The sequence below is a fragment of the Cyprinus carpio genome, chromosome B11 (assembly GCF_018340385.1).
Source record: "Cyprinus carpio isolate SPL01 chromosome B11, ASM1834038v1, whole genome shotgun sequence".
NCBI lineage: Eukaryota > Metazoa > Chordata > Actinopteri > Cypriniformes > Cyprinidae > Cyprinus > Cyprinus carpio.
The window spans coordinates 11302515-11316933 of record NC_056607.1 but is presented as its reverse complement, the minus strand read 5'-3'; the positions used below and the strand labels follow the sequence as shown (position 1 = coordinate 11316933).

Below are 14419 nucleotides of genomic sequence, written 5' to 3'. Positions count from 1 at the left end.
ATACACAAAACATCCAAAGAAAGAACAGGGTATCTGCTTGTAAACAGAAACATTTTATTCTAGCTTCATGCATTCTTTTTTTTAAACACTTTAATGTGGGTAAGTTTCATAAAAAAATAAAGAAATAACATTTTGAACAAAAAGCTGAAAAAAGACTATGAAATGGATTCAGAATGATAATCAAAATGTAGATGGAGTCGATCAACACCCCAAAGCTTGACTGTAATTATTACCTCTTCATCGGTCGACATTTCATTCCATAACGTTACAGTTTTGATGCTGTTTCATGTCAGATGATTGTGTTAGATTACGTGTTAGTATCTGTTGTTTCTTTTGGTCTTCATCACTGGGTTTTTTTTTTTATTTTTATTTTTTTTGAAATTCTGTGCAGAAAATGTGTACTATAATAATGAAAACACGGAATCTAGAAGTATAGCTCAAATATATTTAGTCTTTTTGTAAGTTTAAGTCAAGTATACTTAAATGTCATTTTAAGTATATTTCTGAGGACTACATAAAGCCCATTTCTGAGAAGTACATAAAAAGTAAAAGCATACTTTCCTATTTTTTTTTGTAAAACAATTATAAACATACCACACAGAACAAAACAAACCCCTACTAAACCCATTAATACATCTGTGGAGATATCAGCCATGCTTTGAAATCTAAAGCCAATTATTTAGTTTTAAAGAGGTTGCTTGGATGAGGTTAATATAAATTATCTATCTATCTATCTATCTATCTATCTATCTATCTATCTATCTATCTATCTATCTATCTATATATATATATATATATATATATATATATATATATATATATATATATATATATATATATATGCGTGTGTGTGTGTGTGTGTGTGCAAGGATCTGTAAAATATGTATAGAATTTCAACACAAATTCACTGTCTCAGCTTTTGTAGTGATTGTCAGTTTCTCTCAAAATGGGTCAACAAGCAACTGAAGACAGCTAGCAGGATCAGTTTTCACAGTGCATCATGTCCTATTCTTAGCCCTTGTTTGTTTGTTGCTTCCACATGTATTGTTTCTAAATCTTGAGTGGGATTATTAGTGTGACTATGTCCATCCCTAGTCTGTGTTTATGGTAATTAAACATTAGTCCAATTTTGTGTGCCCTTATCATCCATAACATCTTCAGGTCTAGACACTCCATTGGGAAATTAACTTTATTTAATGAAAAAAATCCTGTTAGAAATATTGCTGGAGTCAACAAGATCTCCAGTGTGTTTATAATCCTGACAGTGGCTGTTTATTAATTTTCCCACGCCGAAAGGGCTTGATTACTTTCAGGACATGCAGATGTTTAGAAATATGCATTTCAGTGAAATTTATAAGGTCTTTCTTGTGAATTCAGACATGAAATATTTTGTTGTACCCATCAAATGATGTCATACCCTTGAGGGTGTCACATAAACGTCAGGTATATCATTTGTAATCCCTGAGGTTGTATTTTCAGTGCAAACAAATCAACCTCAGATGAACTTTGCAGAACATTTAGTAGGACATTTCATCACTTTCTTCCGTGAACTTTCTTAAAATGCTACTTATTACAGTAGGAGTAAATCTGAGGGGGCTGCTGTGTGTCATTTGCTTAGCTGAGAGTGAAAGGACGATGCCGCAGCTGTTCTTTCTGATGCAGCGGAGAGGACTGCTGACTCAGATTATAGCTCTCTTATGGTGACAATAATGCATGTGAGCCCCTTCACAATGGTGAGACTTCTCTCTTTTCTCATTAAGTTGAAGAGAAAGTGGGAGTGTGTATGTGTGAGATGGAGAGTGAGGAGGAGGGAAAATAGGAATTGAAGAGTGGGTGAACAGAAAGATGGGCGAGATTGAGGAGGAAAGAACAAAAGAGATAGAGAAATGGTCATAGGGAGCATCAAAAAGGGGAGTAGACAATTCAATGTCAAATGAGTGATTGTCAGGCAAAATGTTGCCACAAACGCAGAGGCCCTCTAAATAAGGATATATTTTTACCCTGGTCCATGGAGAGTGCAGCAAAGTGCTTACGCTGCTGAAACAGGAGAGAGCTTTAAAATGCTCCCTGGACACAGCTAATGGCTCCCTAACCTGCTGTTCATTGTTTTGTTATTCTGACGATACATGCATATTTTGGAAGCTCGAGACTAATGTGTTTGGTCTGTCGAGCTGCGCTTCATTAGAGTTCTTTGATCTGTGCGTTTCCATGGAAAACTCCATTGAAGGATGCAAGAAAAGCAAATTACGCCATGTTATTTACCTTTAAGGTACAATAGTCTTACATCCAGTGCGGTCTCACATGACCTTCATGGCATTTTGTCCGTATAAAAGCAGCTGTGTGCTCGATGGTTGGTTGCATGGTTATCTGTATAATGTCTTTACATGGGTGATATATGAAAAGCAGTTTGTAATTGGTTGTACATTCCTCACTTTACAACTGACGGCCATAGAAATGCTTTTTCAGTCTCTTTTATCCAAACTGAAAAGGGCCTTGACCTTTAGCAAATGGGTATTCTTGCCAACCACACAGAGCAAAAAAGTCAAAAGACTAAAATTACCACTGCTGTAATAAACTGACAAGATTTGAATGAACTGTCTGATTCAGCTGCTACTGTCACATAATGTACCGATTAAAAAAAAATCTCACATTTGAACCTCCCTTTTCCCAGCTTTGGTTTGGAATCCTATACAATCCCTGACAATCCAGACATTTTCAAACATGAAACATTGAAATTAATTATTTAAAAACAGACTGAGGTCAGTGACAGACTGGCACTCACAATGCAGGCAGATGAAAGGCAGGCTACGTGTGACAGCTTGCAAGACTCGAGACTTTAATTAATTCTCACAAACTGGCCGTCTTTGCAGAGAGCAGATGACTTTACATTACACCCTGCAATATGAGACTCCGCTACTGCAATTAAAAGAGAGTTTACTTTTTAGTAAACTGTATCCGGCAAAATAAACAAAAAACATAATATTTATTGCATGCAATAAGATTAGTATAATCAAATTGTAAAATAAAAATCATGTAATAATATTTATATAAGATTGAATAAACCCCGCAAGGCTACAATCAAATGGTTGCATTTTCTGATCATTTTTCTTGCCAGTGTGACTAATTTTGTTAGAGGTTGCACTGGTGTGATCACCACATTGTCCGTTTGATAAGATCTGCTATTTCTGTTGCATCTGAGAAACATCAAATGAAAAGAAAGAGGAACGACACCACACTATTCATTTGAGCAACCCTTACGAAAAAGAAGTTTATACAAGTGTGCTATTAGTATACTTCTTTTAAACTAAAAATAGGAAAGTATGCTTTTAGTTTACTTTTTATATACTTATCAGAAATATACTTAAAATGACATTTAAGTATACTTGACTTATACTTACAAAAAGTATAAATATATTTGAACTATACTTGTGCTGCTAGAATCCGTGTTTTCATTGCTATACGGTAGAGGGCGCTAGTACACATCTTCTGTACAGAATTTTCAAAAAAACACAAGTGAAGAAGAAGAAGAAACAACAGATACTAACACATGTAACATGATCTTCTGAAATGAAATAGCATCAAAACTGTAACGTTATGGAATAAAATGTCGACCGATGAAGAGGTAATAATTACAGTCAAGCTTTGGGGTGTTGATCGACTCCATCTACGTTTTGATTATCATTCTGCATCCAATTCCTAGTCTTTTTTCAGCTTTTTGTTCAAAATTTTATTTCTTTATTTTTTTATGAAACTTACCCACATTAAAGTGTTTAAAAAAATAATGCATGAAGCTAGAATAAAATGTTTTTGTTTACAAGCAGATACCCCTTGCTTTCTTTGTATGTATAACAAAATATATACACATTGAAACCTAAATAGGGACATAGCAGTATACTTGAAGTATGATGTAAAGTTCAATTAAAAAAACTTATGCGTATACTTGCAGTATAAAAATACTAAACTAGTAGTTTACTGAGAGTATACTTCAAAGTGAACAAAGTATTTAATTACTAAACTATCAGTATACCTATAAGTTCACTTTTAATATAATTGCAGTACAAACTACAAACATAGAGGTAAACTAGTTGTGTACTCAAAGTTTGCTACTGTTATACTTAAAGTATACTTAAATATACTAGAAAGTGGGCCCATTTAGTCCCAAGAAGTATTGAAACAGTACACTTACAAGAATACTACTAGAACACTGATATTTGTATACTTGCTACATAAAGTATACTTAAAATATACTTGAACTTTACTTGAGTATACTTAATAAAATGAGCTACTTTTATATACTACTTTTTGGTAAGAGAATGCTGTCTGGACCATTTATCAGCTCGAAGCAATATGCGCAGTTCAAGCTCAAAACAGATATCCATGGGCTAAGTGGCAAATCTTGACACTTTTTATACTTAAGTATGGAAAAAAATAAAAAGAAAAAAATTCTCAACAAAATCAAAAAAATCAACAAAATATCACTCAATTTAAAAACACGCAAGTAAAGAGCACTCCTTTTATAATCACTGAAGCTGTCAGTCAGTTCAGTATGCTATAGTATAGAGTAGAATATTTAAAATGTTCCCTATAAAAATAGGTTTTTGCTTAATACTTTTAAAAGTTATTTTTATTAGATTTTTTGTATTTCAAATGAACAACTAAAGGTTTTGGTTGTAATGCAAGTTTCCATTATATTTTTTTCCAGATTACTGTGAAGAGCCACTGGTGACGACACTACCCCCAGCTTCCTTCCAGAACTCATCAAAATTCTCTGACAAAAGGTCACCACACTATGCTAAACTCAACAGAAGAGAAGGTATGTGCTCCTTTTCCCGTCATTCTCATGCCGTTTGTACCAAAAAACATCCACGGTTGTCTGTGTTTATGTGACTAGAGAATTAAGCAGAAGGGAAATTTGTCCTTGTCAGAAGAAAGTGTTGACGTAAAGCTTTTTTATGAATACCTAAAGTAATGTGATTTAACTTCCACAAACACTGCAAAAAAGTATTAGAAGACTTTATACTTTCGTTGGAGGGAAAGTAACAGTCTGCTGGTGTCTATGAGCAGTACTGATGTGAAAAGCTCTGGTGATTAGCTGTGCCTGAAGCAACATTTTAAGATTTTAAAAGTCATTTCTCAAGTGTGACAAGACATAGACAAACATAAATCTCTAACAATATGCAACAACCGTTCAAAATGTAAATTCGGACTCAAAGGAAGGTAAAGGAATTTTAAAAAGTTTTGAAGTTTTAGTAATCAAATGTCATTTGTCAAGGGAGGCTTTTTTTCTCCCTTAATGCTTGGTGTCAGTTTACAAATCCATGTTTACAAATTCTCTTTCAGTGTTTGCAGATTTTCATCCAATAGCTTTTCCAGGGCTGTCAAAAGCATTGGAATACTAAGTAGATTGAAAAAATCAGTGGCACCAATAAACGCACAATAAAGTACACCAAAAGGGTCTTGCCCCTATTTTAATAGCTCCAGCCCACACATACGTACGCAACCCAGGCAACAATTAGTTAAAGCAAAACCAAGGTTACACCAAAATTTGTCTACACCGGACGCGAGTGGCGCGGGTCGATAAAATACTATAGAACTCATTATAATCAGTGATGCTGTCTTCACCATATATATATATATATATATATATATATATATATATCTATATATATATATATATATATACAAAACCCGTTTCCAAAAAAGTTGGGGACACTGTACAAATTGAGAATAAAAACAGAATGCAATGATGTGGAAGTTTAAAATTTCAATATTTTATTCCGAATACAACATAGATGACATATCAAATGTTTAAACTGAGAAAATGTATAATTTTAAGGGAAAACACATCTCAAACACATCTCAAAAAAGTTGGGACAAGGCCATGTTTACCACTGTGTGGCACCCCCTCTTCTTTTTATAACAGTCTGCAAACGTCTGGGGACTAATGAGACAAGTTGCTCAAGTTTAGGAATAGGAATGTTGTCCCATTGTTGTCTAATACAGGCTTCTAGTTGCTCAACTGACTTAGGTCTTCTTTGTCACATCTTCCTCTTTATGATGCGCCAAATGTTTTCTATGGGTGAAAGATCTGGACTGCAGGCTGGCCATTTCAGTACCCGGATCCTTCTTCTACGCAGCCATGATGTTGTAATTGATGCAGTATGTGGTTTTGGCATTGTCATGTTGGAAAATGCAAGGTCTTCCCTGAAAGAGACAACGTCTGGATGGGAGCATATGTTGTTCTAGAACTTGGATATACCTTTCAGCATTGATGGTGCCCTTGCCACACACACTCATGCAACCCCAGAGATGCAAGCTTCTGAACGGAGCGCTGATAACAATTTGGGTTGTCCTTGTCCTCTTTAGTCTGGATGACATGGCATCACAGTTTTCCAAAAGAACTTCAAATTTTGATTCGTCTGACCACAGAACAGTTTTCCACTTTACCACAGTCCATTTTAACCCTCTGGAGTCTAAGGGTATTTTTGGGGCCTGGAGAAGTTTTGTCATGCCCTGACATTTGTGCTTTTTTCAGTTTCTTATAAATATCTAAATGGCTAAAGTCTAATCTCGCTGTAATCAGCACAAACTGGGCCATAATAATATGTGTGGAGCATGTATGTACATGATTGTGTTTTTGAGAAAAAAAATGTTATGCGTGGTTAATGAAAAACTAAAAATGTTAAATCACTTGAATAAGGCAATAAAACACATACAGAAAATTGGTTCCCAGATATTTTGAGAACTGGAGCTTGTAGCCTAGAATTTTTTTTTTCTAAATGATGTGAAAATCATCTTGTTTACTCACTTACAGAAAACAATATATTGATTTAAATTTTCTAAGACACTTTTTGTTGGTAAAAGTCATATGCGAGTAGGCGTCAACTATCATGAATTCACACCTGAGAAGACAAAGGCCTGCATAATGAGCTGCATAATGAGCCATTCAGTCACCTGTGTCACTGAGAGGGATGAGTTACAAGAAAGAATGTGAGGACAAAATAAATCTATATAATTTTATGTTTGTAGTTTATTTAGAATATATTTAATTATCCCACAACATAATTTAATATTCACTTGTGAGTGCAGTTAAACAGTTCATTAGGAAAAATCAAAGCTGACTTTCAAACTGATTTTTTTGCATCATTACTCCAGTCACACAATCCTTCAGAAATCCTTTTAACAATCTTATTTTCTACAAAAAAAACATTTATTGTTATTATTATCATCATCATTATTATTATTATTATTATTATTATTAATGTTGAAAAGAGCTGAGAATATTTTTTCATTAGGTTTTTTAGGGGGGATAAATTGAAAGAACCAGCAATGATTGTTACATTTGTTACAGTTACATTTATTGGTACATTTATATTATTTACATCAAGCTTTTGAATGGTATAGTAGTGTATATTGTTATTGAAACTTCATAATATTTCACTTGATTATACATTTAGTCAGGAATTATAGTTTGGAAAAAGTCTAACTAGTAAAATGTTTACACGTTATGTGAAAACTAGTACAAGTATATAAATCAATAAAAAGAGACTTACTCATGTTTATGAACTCTGCTGAATAAAGTGCTTCATTCTTTTTTCTGAGGAAATCCAAATCTCAAATCCTCAACCACATCACATCTTTTTGGGGTGAATTATGTCTTATTCCTCTCATCGCGAAGCAAACAGTAAAATAATAAAAACTTGAAGAACAGTCTCGCTGCGTTGTCTTCTGTTGTGTGGGCGTATTCAAAAGCCGCGCGCTTCAGTGAAACTTTGGAATCTCAAAAGCGCGCTCGGCGCAGGGGCGTGGTCGCATTAGAAGATAATGAAGGGAGACGTGAAAAACGGACATCGCGTTGTTTTCATATGGATTACTTTATCACAGAATATTTGTTTTCAGCAGCACTTGTTTAGTTTAAAAGTAGACATGTCAGGCTTTCTATAGATATCTCTCTCATGTCTCTTCGTTGAGTATTCACTGAGTTACAGTTCATTTTAATGACGCATTTGTATCTGAAGATCAGCGCAGACAAAGGCTGCAGACAGCACTCCTTGTTTGTTATCTTTATTTTATAAGTGCACAAAGTTTTGTTGTTATTATGTCTGTATACAAAAAAAAAAGTAGACCCTTTACAGATTCGATTGATGTATTGCACTTATCTGTACGATCAAAACTGAAAGTGTAATTTAAGTTCTTTTCGGGGTTATCAGGAGAAAATACCCCAAAACGCGTATACGCGTTAATCGACTCCAGAGGGTTAAATGAGCCTTGGCCCAGAGAAAACGCCTGCGCTTCTGGATCATGTTTAGATATGGCTTCTTTTTTGACCTATAGAGTTTTATCCAGCAACGGCGAATGGCACTGTTGATTGTGTTCACTGACAATGTTTTCTGAAAGTATTCCTGAGCCCATGTTGTGATTTCCATTACAGTAGCATACCTGTATGTGGTGCAGTGCCGTCTAAGGGCAACCAGTATGGCCTTGACCCTTATGCATAGAGATTCTTCCAGATTCTCTGAATCTTTGGATGATATTATGCACTGTAGATGATGATAACTTCAAACTCTTTGCAATTTTTCTCTGAGAAACTCCTTTCTGATATTTCTCCACTATTTTTCACCGCAGCATTGGGGGAATTGGTGATCCTCTGCCCATCTTGACTTCTGAGAGACACTGCCACTCCGAGAGGCTCTTTTTATACCCAATCATGTTGCCAATTGACCTAATAAGTTGCAAATTGGTCCTCCAGCTGTTCCTTATATGTACATTTAACTTTTCCGGCCTCTTATTGCTACCTGTCCCAACTTTTTTGGAATGTGTAGCGCTCATGAAATCCAAAATGAGCCAATATTTGGCATGACATTTCAAAATATCTTACTTTCAACATTTGATATGTTATCTATAGTCTATTGTGAATAAAATATAAGTTTATGAGATTTGTAAATTATTCCATTCCTTTTTTACTCACAATTTGTGCAGTGTCCCAACTTTTTTGGAATCGGGTTTGTATGTATATATATATATACATATATATATATATATATATATATATATATATATATATATATATATATATATATATATATATATATACGCAGAGATGTACAGTATGACATATAGGTCTGGCGCCTCCCTCCATCTCAATATAATGTAACAACGCCACATGCATTCACATCAGTGTTAGCTCAGCAGTAGAGTTACTCTCACGGGACGCTGCACTTATGCGCAATAACAAAACTACATTCTTTCCATCTGCTTTAAATACCGGTTAAATGTTTAATTCACATGCTGTTCTGCATGCGCTTTTTCTCAGCGCGATCACACTGAGAGCCTGCCAAAAAGCGCTTGATTATTGGACTAAGTTGTCTTTCGCACCTGATTTATTTTGAGTCTAATACTGTCTAAAATGAACTTATGATCAGTCAGTTGCTTTAAAAAAAGTATAATTGATGTATATAGTGTATATAGTGTTTTATTTTAATATTTGTTCATTCAATTTCATGAATGTTACTGCTAAATACTATACAAACTGTACTGTAAAAATAAATCACTGTTTTATTTGTATATTATGTGTATTTGTAATGTATATCTTTGTTATTATTTTCTAATAACAAAGATAAAATAATGACAAAGATTTTTATCTTTGCTCACTTTGGCATAAATTTCTGCCATTCTTTTTTATTCTATATTTTGTTAAGGTATAAGAGGTTTTGTGTTTCTGCACTCTTCCATTTTTAGCAAATTAAGAAAACTTTGTCTAAAAACAATTTTTGTTATGGGTTATTTTTTGTGCTCTGTATGGAACATCAGTGCCTGTTTAAGTAATGAATTCCATTACTTGTGTTTGTTTTCAGACATGATAACAGACGTTTTATAGTTGTGCTACAACTTTTTGGCCTGTGCTACAAAACTTTCAAACTCTGTACCACCAGTGCTATGTGAAAAAAGAGTTAACATACAGCCCTGATATATACTATCTATGGTCAACACTGGATGCGACACGACACAACACATCCCCAACAGAAAATTGCTCCTGCGTTGTATTTATGACGTATTGACACAAATTTCAAATGATTTTCAACAGTTGCTTTGTCACATCCAGTGTACTAGACAGACTTTAGCTGTTGCGGCGCAGACACGGTGTTACTCACCTATCGAGAAGAAATGAAGCAACCTCCGCGTCCGATGGCAGGCCTTCCGCTCCTTGAGTTCTCTTCATTCTCTTCTTGCCTCAAGCCTTCTTTTGTTCCGCAGATGTTTTCCTCTTTTGTTTTATATCTGCCATCTCTATCTTTCTGTCACTCGGCTCGGCTAATGTCCGTCCTGTGCACTGAACGCTCTCTCCTCCACATCATGAGTAGACACGCCCCTTACTGCTGATTGGCTACAAGTTTGTTTTGCTACTCAGCCTGAAACAGTTTTCTAAAGCGTTTTTGGAAAATCATGCTCATTCATGCTGTTGTATATTTTATTTTATTTTTTAAATCTATACAATGCAAGTCAACTTTGTCCAAAACCTTTTTGTTACAATACCAACATTCTTCAAAATGTATTTTGTGTTACACAGAAGAAAGAAATCCAAACAGGCTTGGAATGTGAGTAAATGATGACATTTATTATTATTATTATTATTATTATTATTATTATTATTATTATTATTATTATTATTATTATTGGTTGAATGTTTGAATCAGAAATGCCAGTAAATGCATTTTTCCTGAACAACAGCAGCCCCAGAAACCTTCAGGAATCAAATCCAGAAGGAGTATAATGACTGCTCTTGATTTGCTTAATGATCCTAAAACACTCACAGATGAACTATTGTGCCAGGCTGAGCTTTGGCAAAGCACAGGGTATAACAAGAGGTCTTTCTAAATCATCACTAAGCAAACGTGTTGTGGTTTTTACTTCAGGGAGGTGGAGAGCAGTTTGATTAATGCAACCTTACAATCAGCAGCTGATTATAGTCTGTAGAAACACTTGAGAAAACTCCCCAGCTAATTAAGCAGTTAAGCATAGACATGTCATAAATACCAGCTAATGCCAAGGCCCTCTGAGAGCTTTGTTTTTTGCACTGCAAGATGCTTGACCTCATGACCCAAACACACTTCAAGAACTTCCTTATGATGCTTGGTGGCACTCACAAATGATCACACTACCAAACTCTTTAGTGGATTCATAACTTTTTGGATCAGTGGTGTCTTCCAGCAGTAATAAGTGGGGCTACGATATGTCGGCTTGTCCCTGTCGCCCCCAGGGCGTTTCTTTTTCTCGTCATGCTTCTTGCTTAGTAACAGCAGGAGGTTTCTTTTTGCTGTGAGACACAGACAGGCAGTTCGTTCCCAGTCACTGGCAGCCTGATCCAAACGTGTGCAGACACCAAATGTTGTTACCATTACATCTACCCATCTATTCATTATCCGCCTCTGATTGTCATTAGAATACAAGACCTGTAAGTTGTAATTTATGTCTGTGCTTATTATTTGTGTCAGTGTGTAAATTATTTAATAAATTAAATAAATTGCTCAGGCTAAAAATACATTTTCTGGATGCACATGCTGTATAAGAATGTTTTATCTTCCTCCTCATGAAGCCTGCACTGGAATGTAATGAGCTCAGAGTGTTCATCCTGACCTTTTGTGAAAATCTTCACAGATGATATGTACCCAGTCACTGAACAGCACTGATGAAGCATTTATTATCTGACCATCTTGTTCTGACTTGCCCCGAGGCAACCCTATCACACCTGACCTTGAGGGTTTCCTTCTTCCACCCCAGCTTGATGTTCTCTCAAAAAGCAGCTTTAACTTGAGCTAGGTGTGTGTGTGTGTGTGTGTGTCATTGTTTACATTTCAATTTTTCTGTCTTTTATTTTCTTTACTTGTGTGTGTGTGATATTGACAAAAAAAAACACATCTTTCTATTTTTTTCTGGGATTTTGTCGATAACTAAATTATATTTCATAAACTTCTGCATTGAGGCAATATTTTTACCTTTATAATGATAAATGTCAGAAACTTACAGATGTATGCATTGTATGTCAATATCCTAATCCTTCCCTAGAGTAATTACCAGTCAAATTAAATCTGTATCAACTTAAATCCTTCTTAGCACTGGACAAGTGGCATAAAAACTGCATCTGTAGTAGCATTTAGTACAGACCATTTAATGCAGTTCAGAGTTGCTTACAAGCATTTACACTGCTTTTACAATTGCCTAAGTAATGCTATGAGGTTGTTTTTTTTATATAGATTTTTTAATGAAACGATGAATATGAAATGAATTTTTTACAATTATTAAAATTATTTTATGGTTTCTAAGGTGCATTTATAATCCTAGTATGATTTTTCCATCAGAAACGGTAATAATGTAGATATAATTATTATTATTTTTTTTTTACCCTCAGTTTACCCTCAGATTTATTAGTAACGAAGTTAGGCACTGTGGTTTCATTTGGAAATGTTTGTTTGGCAATGTAAAGTGAAAACAGACAATACTAAAACCATGTCTCAATTGTAAATCAAAATGTTAACTTTTTTTATGGAGTAGTTTAATAAACAATGACATGCAGCACACCCATAACTTGAGCCTATTTCTTCTGCAGATTCAAAGGATGCAGTTTCTGAAAATGTTCTGCATTCGTTCCAGAAATTATTTTAGAAACCAAAAACAAATTTTGCATTAGAAAACGTGGGCAGTGTTCTTTATCGTTGTTCCAAGGTACATGTCATTTCTTTGCTATCATGCCACCTGCAGAAATCCAACACAGCTCCTTTAATGTACCGCTTGCTCAATTTATAGATTCTCCTGTCTGCCAGCATAATCCTTCCTGCAGGTACTGTTCACTGATTTCAGGCAAAATAAAAAGAAAAGGAGGTGGGTACTCAGTACATCTGCGTGGGTGGACAAATATTTCTAAGAATTCTATGAAGTTGTTGTGTGTGTGTGAGTCTCTCCTTTCTGAACAATCGATGCAGGAAAAACTACAATAAGACATACAAGTGTAGAAATATGCTGTGTAATTTCCAAATTGCCTTTTTTAATCGCTGTAATATTATACTGCGCTGAGGTCTGTCTGCTGTCCTCCAGGGATGGGTTGGCGATTTCTATCTCAAAAAGAGAGAAGCTGAGCCACAAAACTGCTGGAACAAATTTAATTCATTTTTCCTCTGACCACTAAGCTTCAGTCCTGTCAGCATGATGAACCAGAGTATGAAATTTTAGTGAGTGCTTGAATCATGGAGAGAATTACGCCCCAATTCTGTTTCATTCCTCTGTATTTTTTAAGGCACTGGCTCTAAATCTGTCCTTTTAGGTGGTGGGGGATGGTCTCCAAATGGAGAAGACCAACAACCTTGGCTACAGCTGGACCTACGAGACAGGTTGAAGGTCACATCCATTGCTACCCAGGGTCGGTGGGGCAGCACTGACTGGGTCACTCGCTACCAGCTGCAGTACAGTGACTCTGGACGAGCCTGGAGACCGTATAGACAAGAGGACGTGATATGGGTGAGTCTAGCTAATTTTTTGGAACATATGCATCTTGAGTGATTGCCTAGATATTATTAGGCATTGTTTGAATTATAGGACTCAAATTATAAAGAGTGAGAAATAAAACCATAGCAACCATGACTGAAAGATAAATCCTCAGACACACATAAACACTGCTGTAATAACTCCAAAGTGTCCAAATGGCACTACAGAGAATGGTATTAATGGTTTCATTTTATATATGAAAACTGAAAACACTCAGTGCCAACCTGCAGGACATCAAGAATCACTGCAGAGACTTGGTCAGGTCCTTTTTATTTTTGTACAGTGATGTTACAGATTAGGAAGAAACAAACAATGCTTGACTCTGAGAGAAGAATATATTTAGGATATTCCAAAAGCTACAGAATGTGTATTCTCTAATTTATTATTATTTACAGTATATGCCATTATAGAATTTATTGATATATTGAATAAGCTTTTGTTTTATATATATATATATTTTTTTCATTTTAAATTCAGTTTAGGTTTTAGTAATTAGTTTGTATGATATATATATATTATATATATATATATATATATATATATATATTATTTCAGTGATAGTTTTAGTAATTTTTGTCCTAGTTACTTGCCAAAGCTACATTTGTGATAAGTTTTTCATCTAATATTCCAGTTTAATTCAGCTTTATTTCTATTTAATGAAAAAGGATTTTTAATAGTTTTAATTTTAGTCACTGATTACAACACACTGACTCTCTGTAGAGCCTCTGTGGGTTTTGCTTATGTGCATAAAATACAACACTGTGATCTTTGCTACTAAGCAGTTTATGGGTCACCTACAAAATACATTTTTTGCTGGATTCTTTTATTCCATTTGGCTGTCAAATATTCCAGTCTATATTTTGATTCAAATAGCAAAGATCTA

The 14419-nt window shown here is 34.8% G+C and overlaps 1 protein-coding gene across 1 annotated transcript in view; it reads left to right on the top strand.

Annotated features, from left to right (window-relative positions):
- The window catches only part of LOC109073420 (contactin-associated protein-like 5), an 83691-nt gene that overhangs the window by 13588 nt on the left and 55684 nt on the right, over positions 1-14419 (top strand). The window contains exons 2-3 of the mRNA XM_042733917.1: positions 4703-4813; positions 13316-13509. Of these exons, the coding sequence (XP_042589851.1) occupies positions 4703-4813; positions 13316-13509 (305 nt within the window). The remainder of the gene's footprint in view (positions 1-4702; positions 4814-13315; positions 13510-14419) is intronic.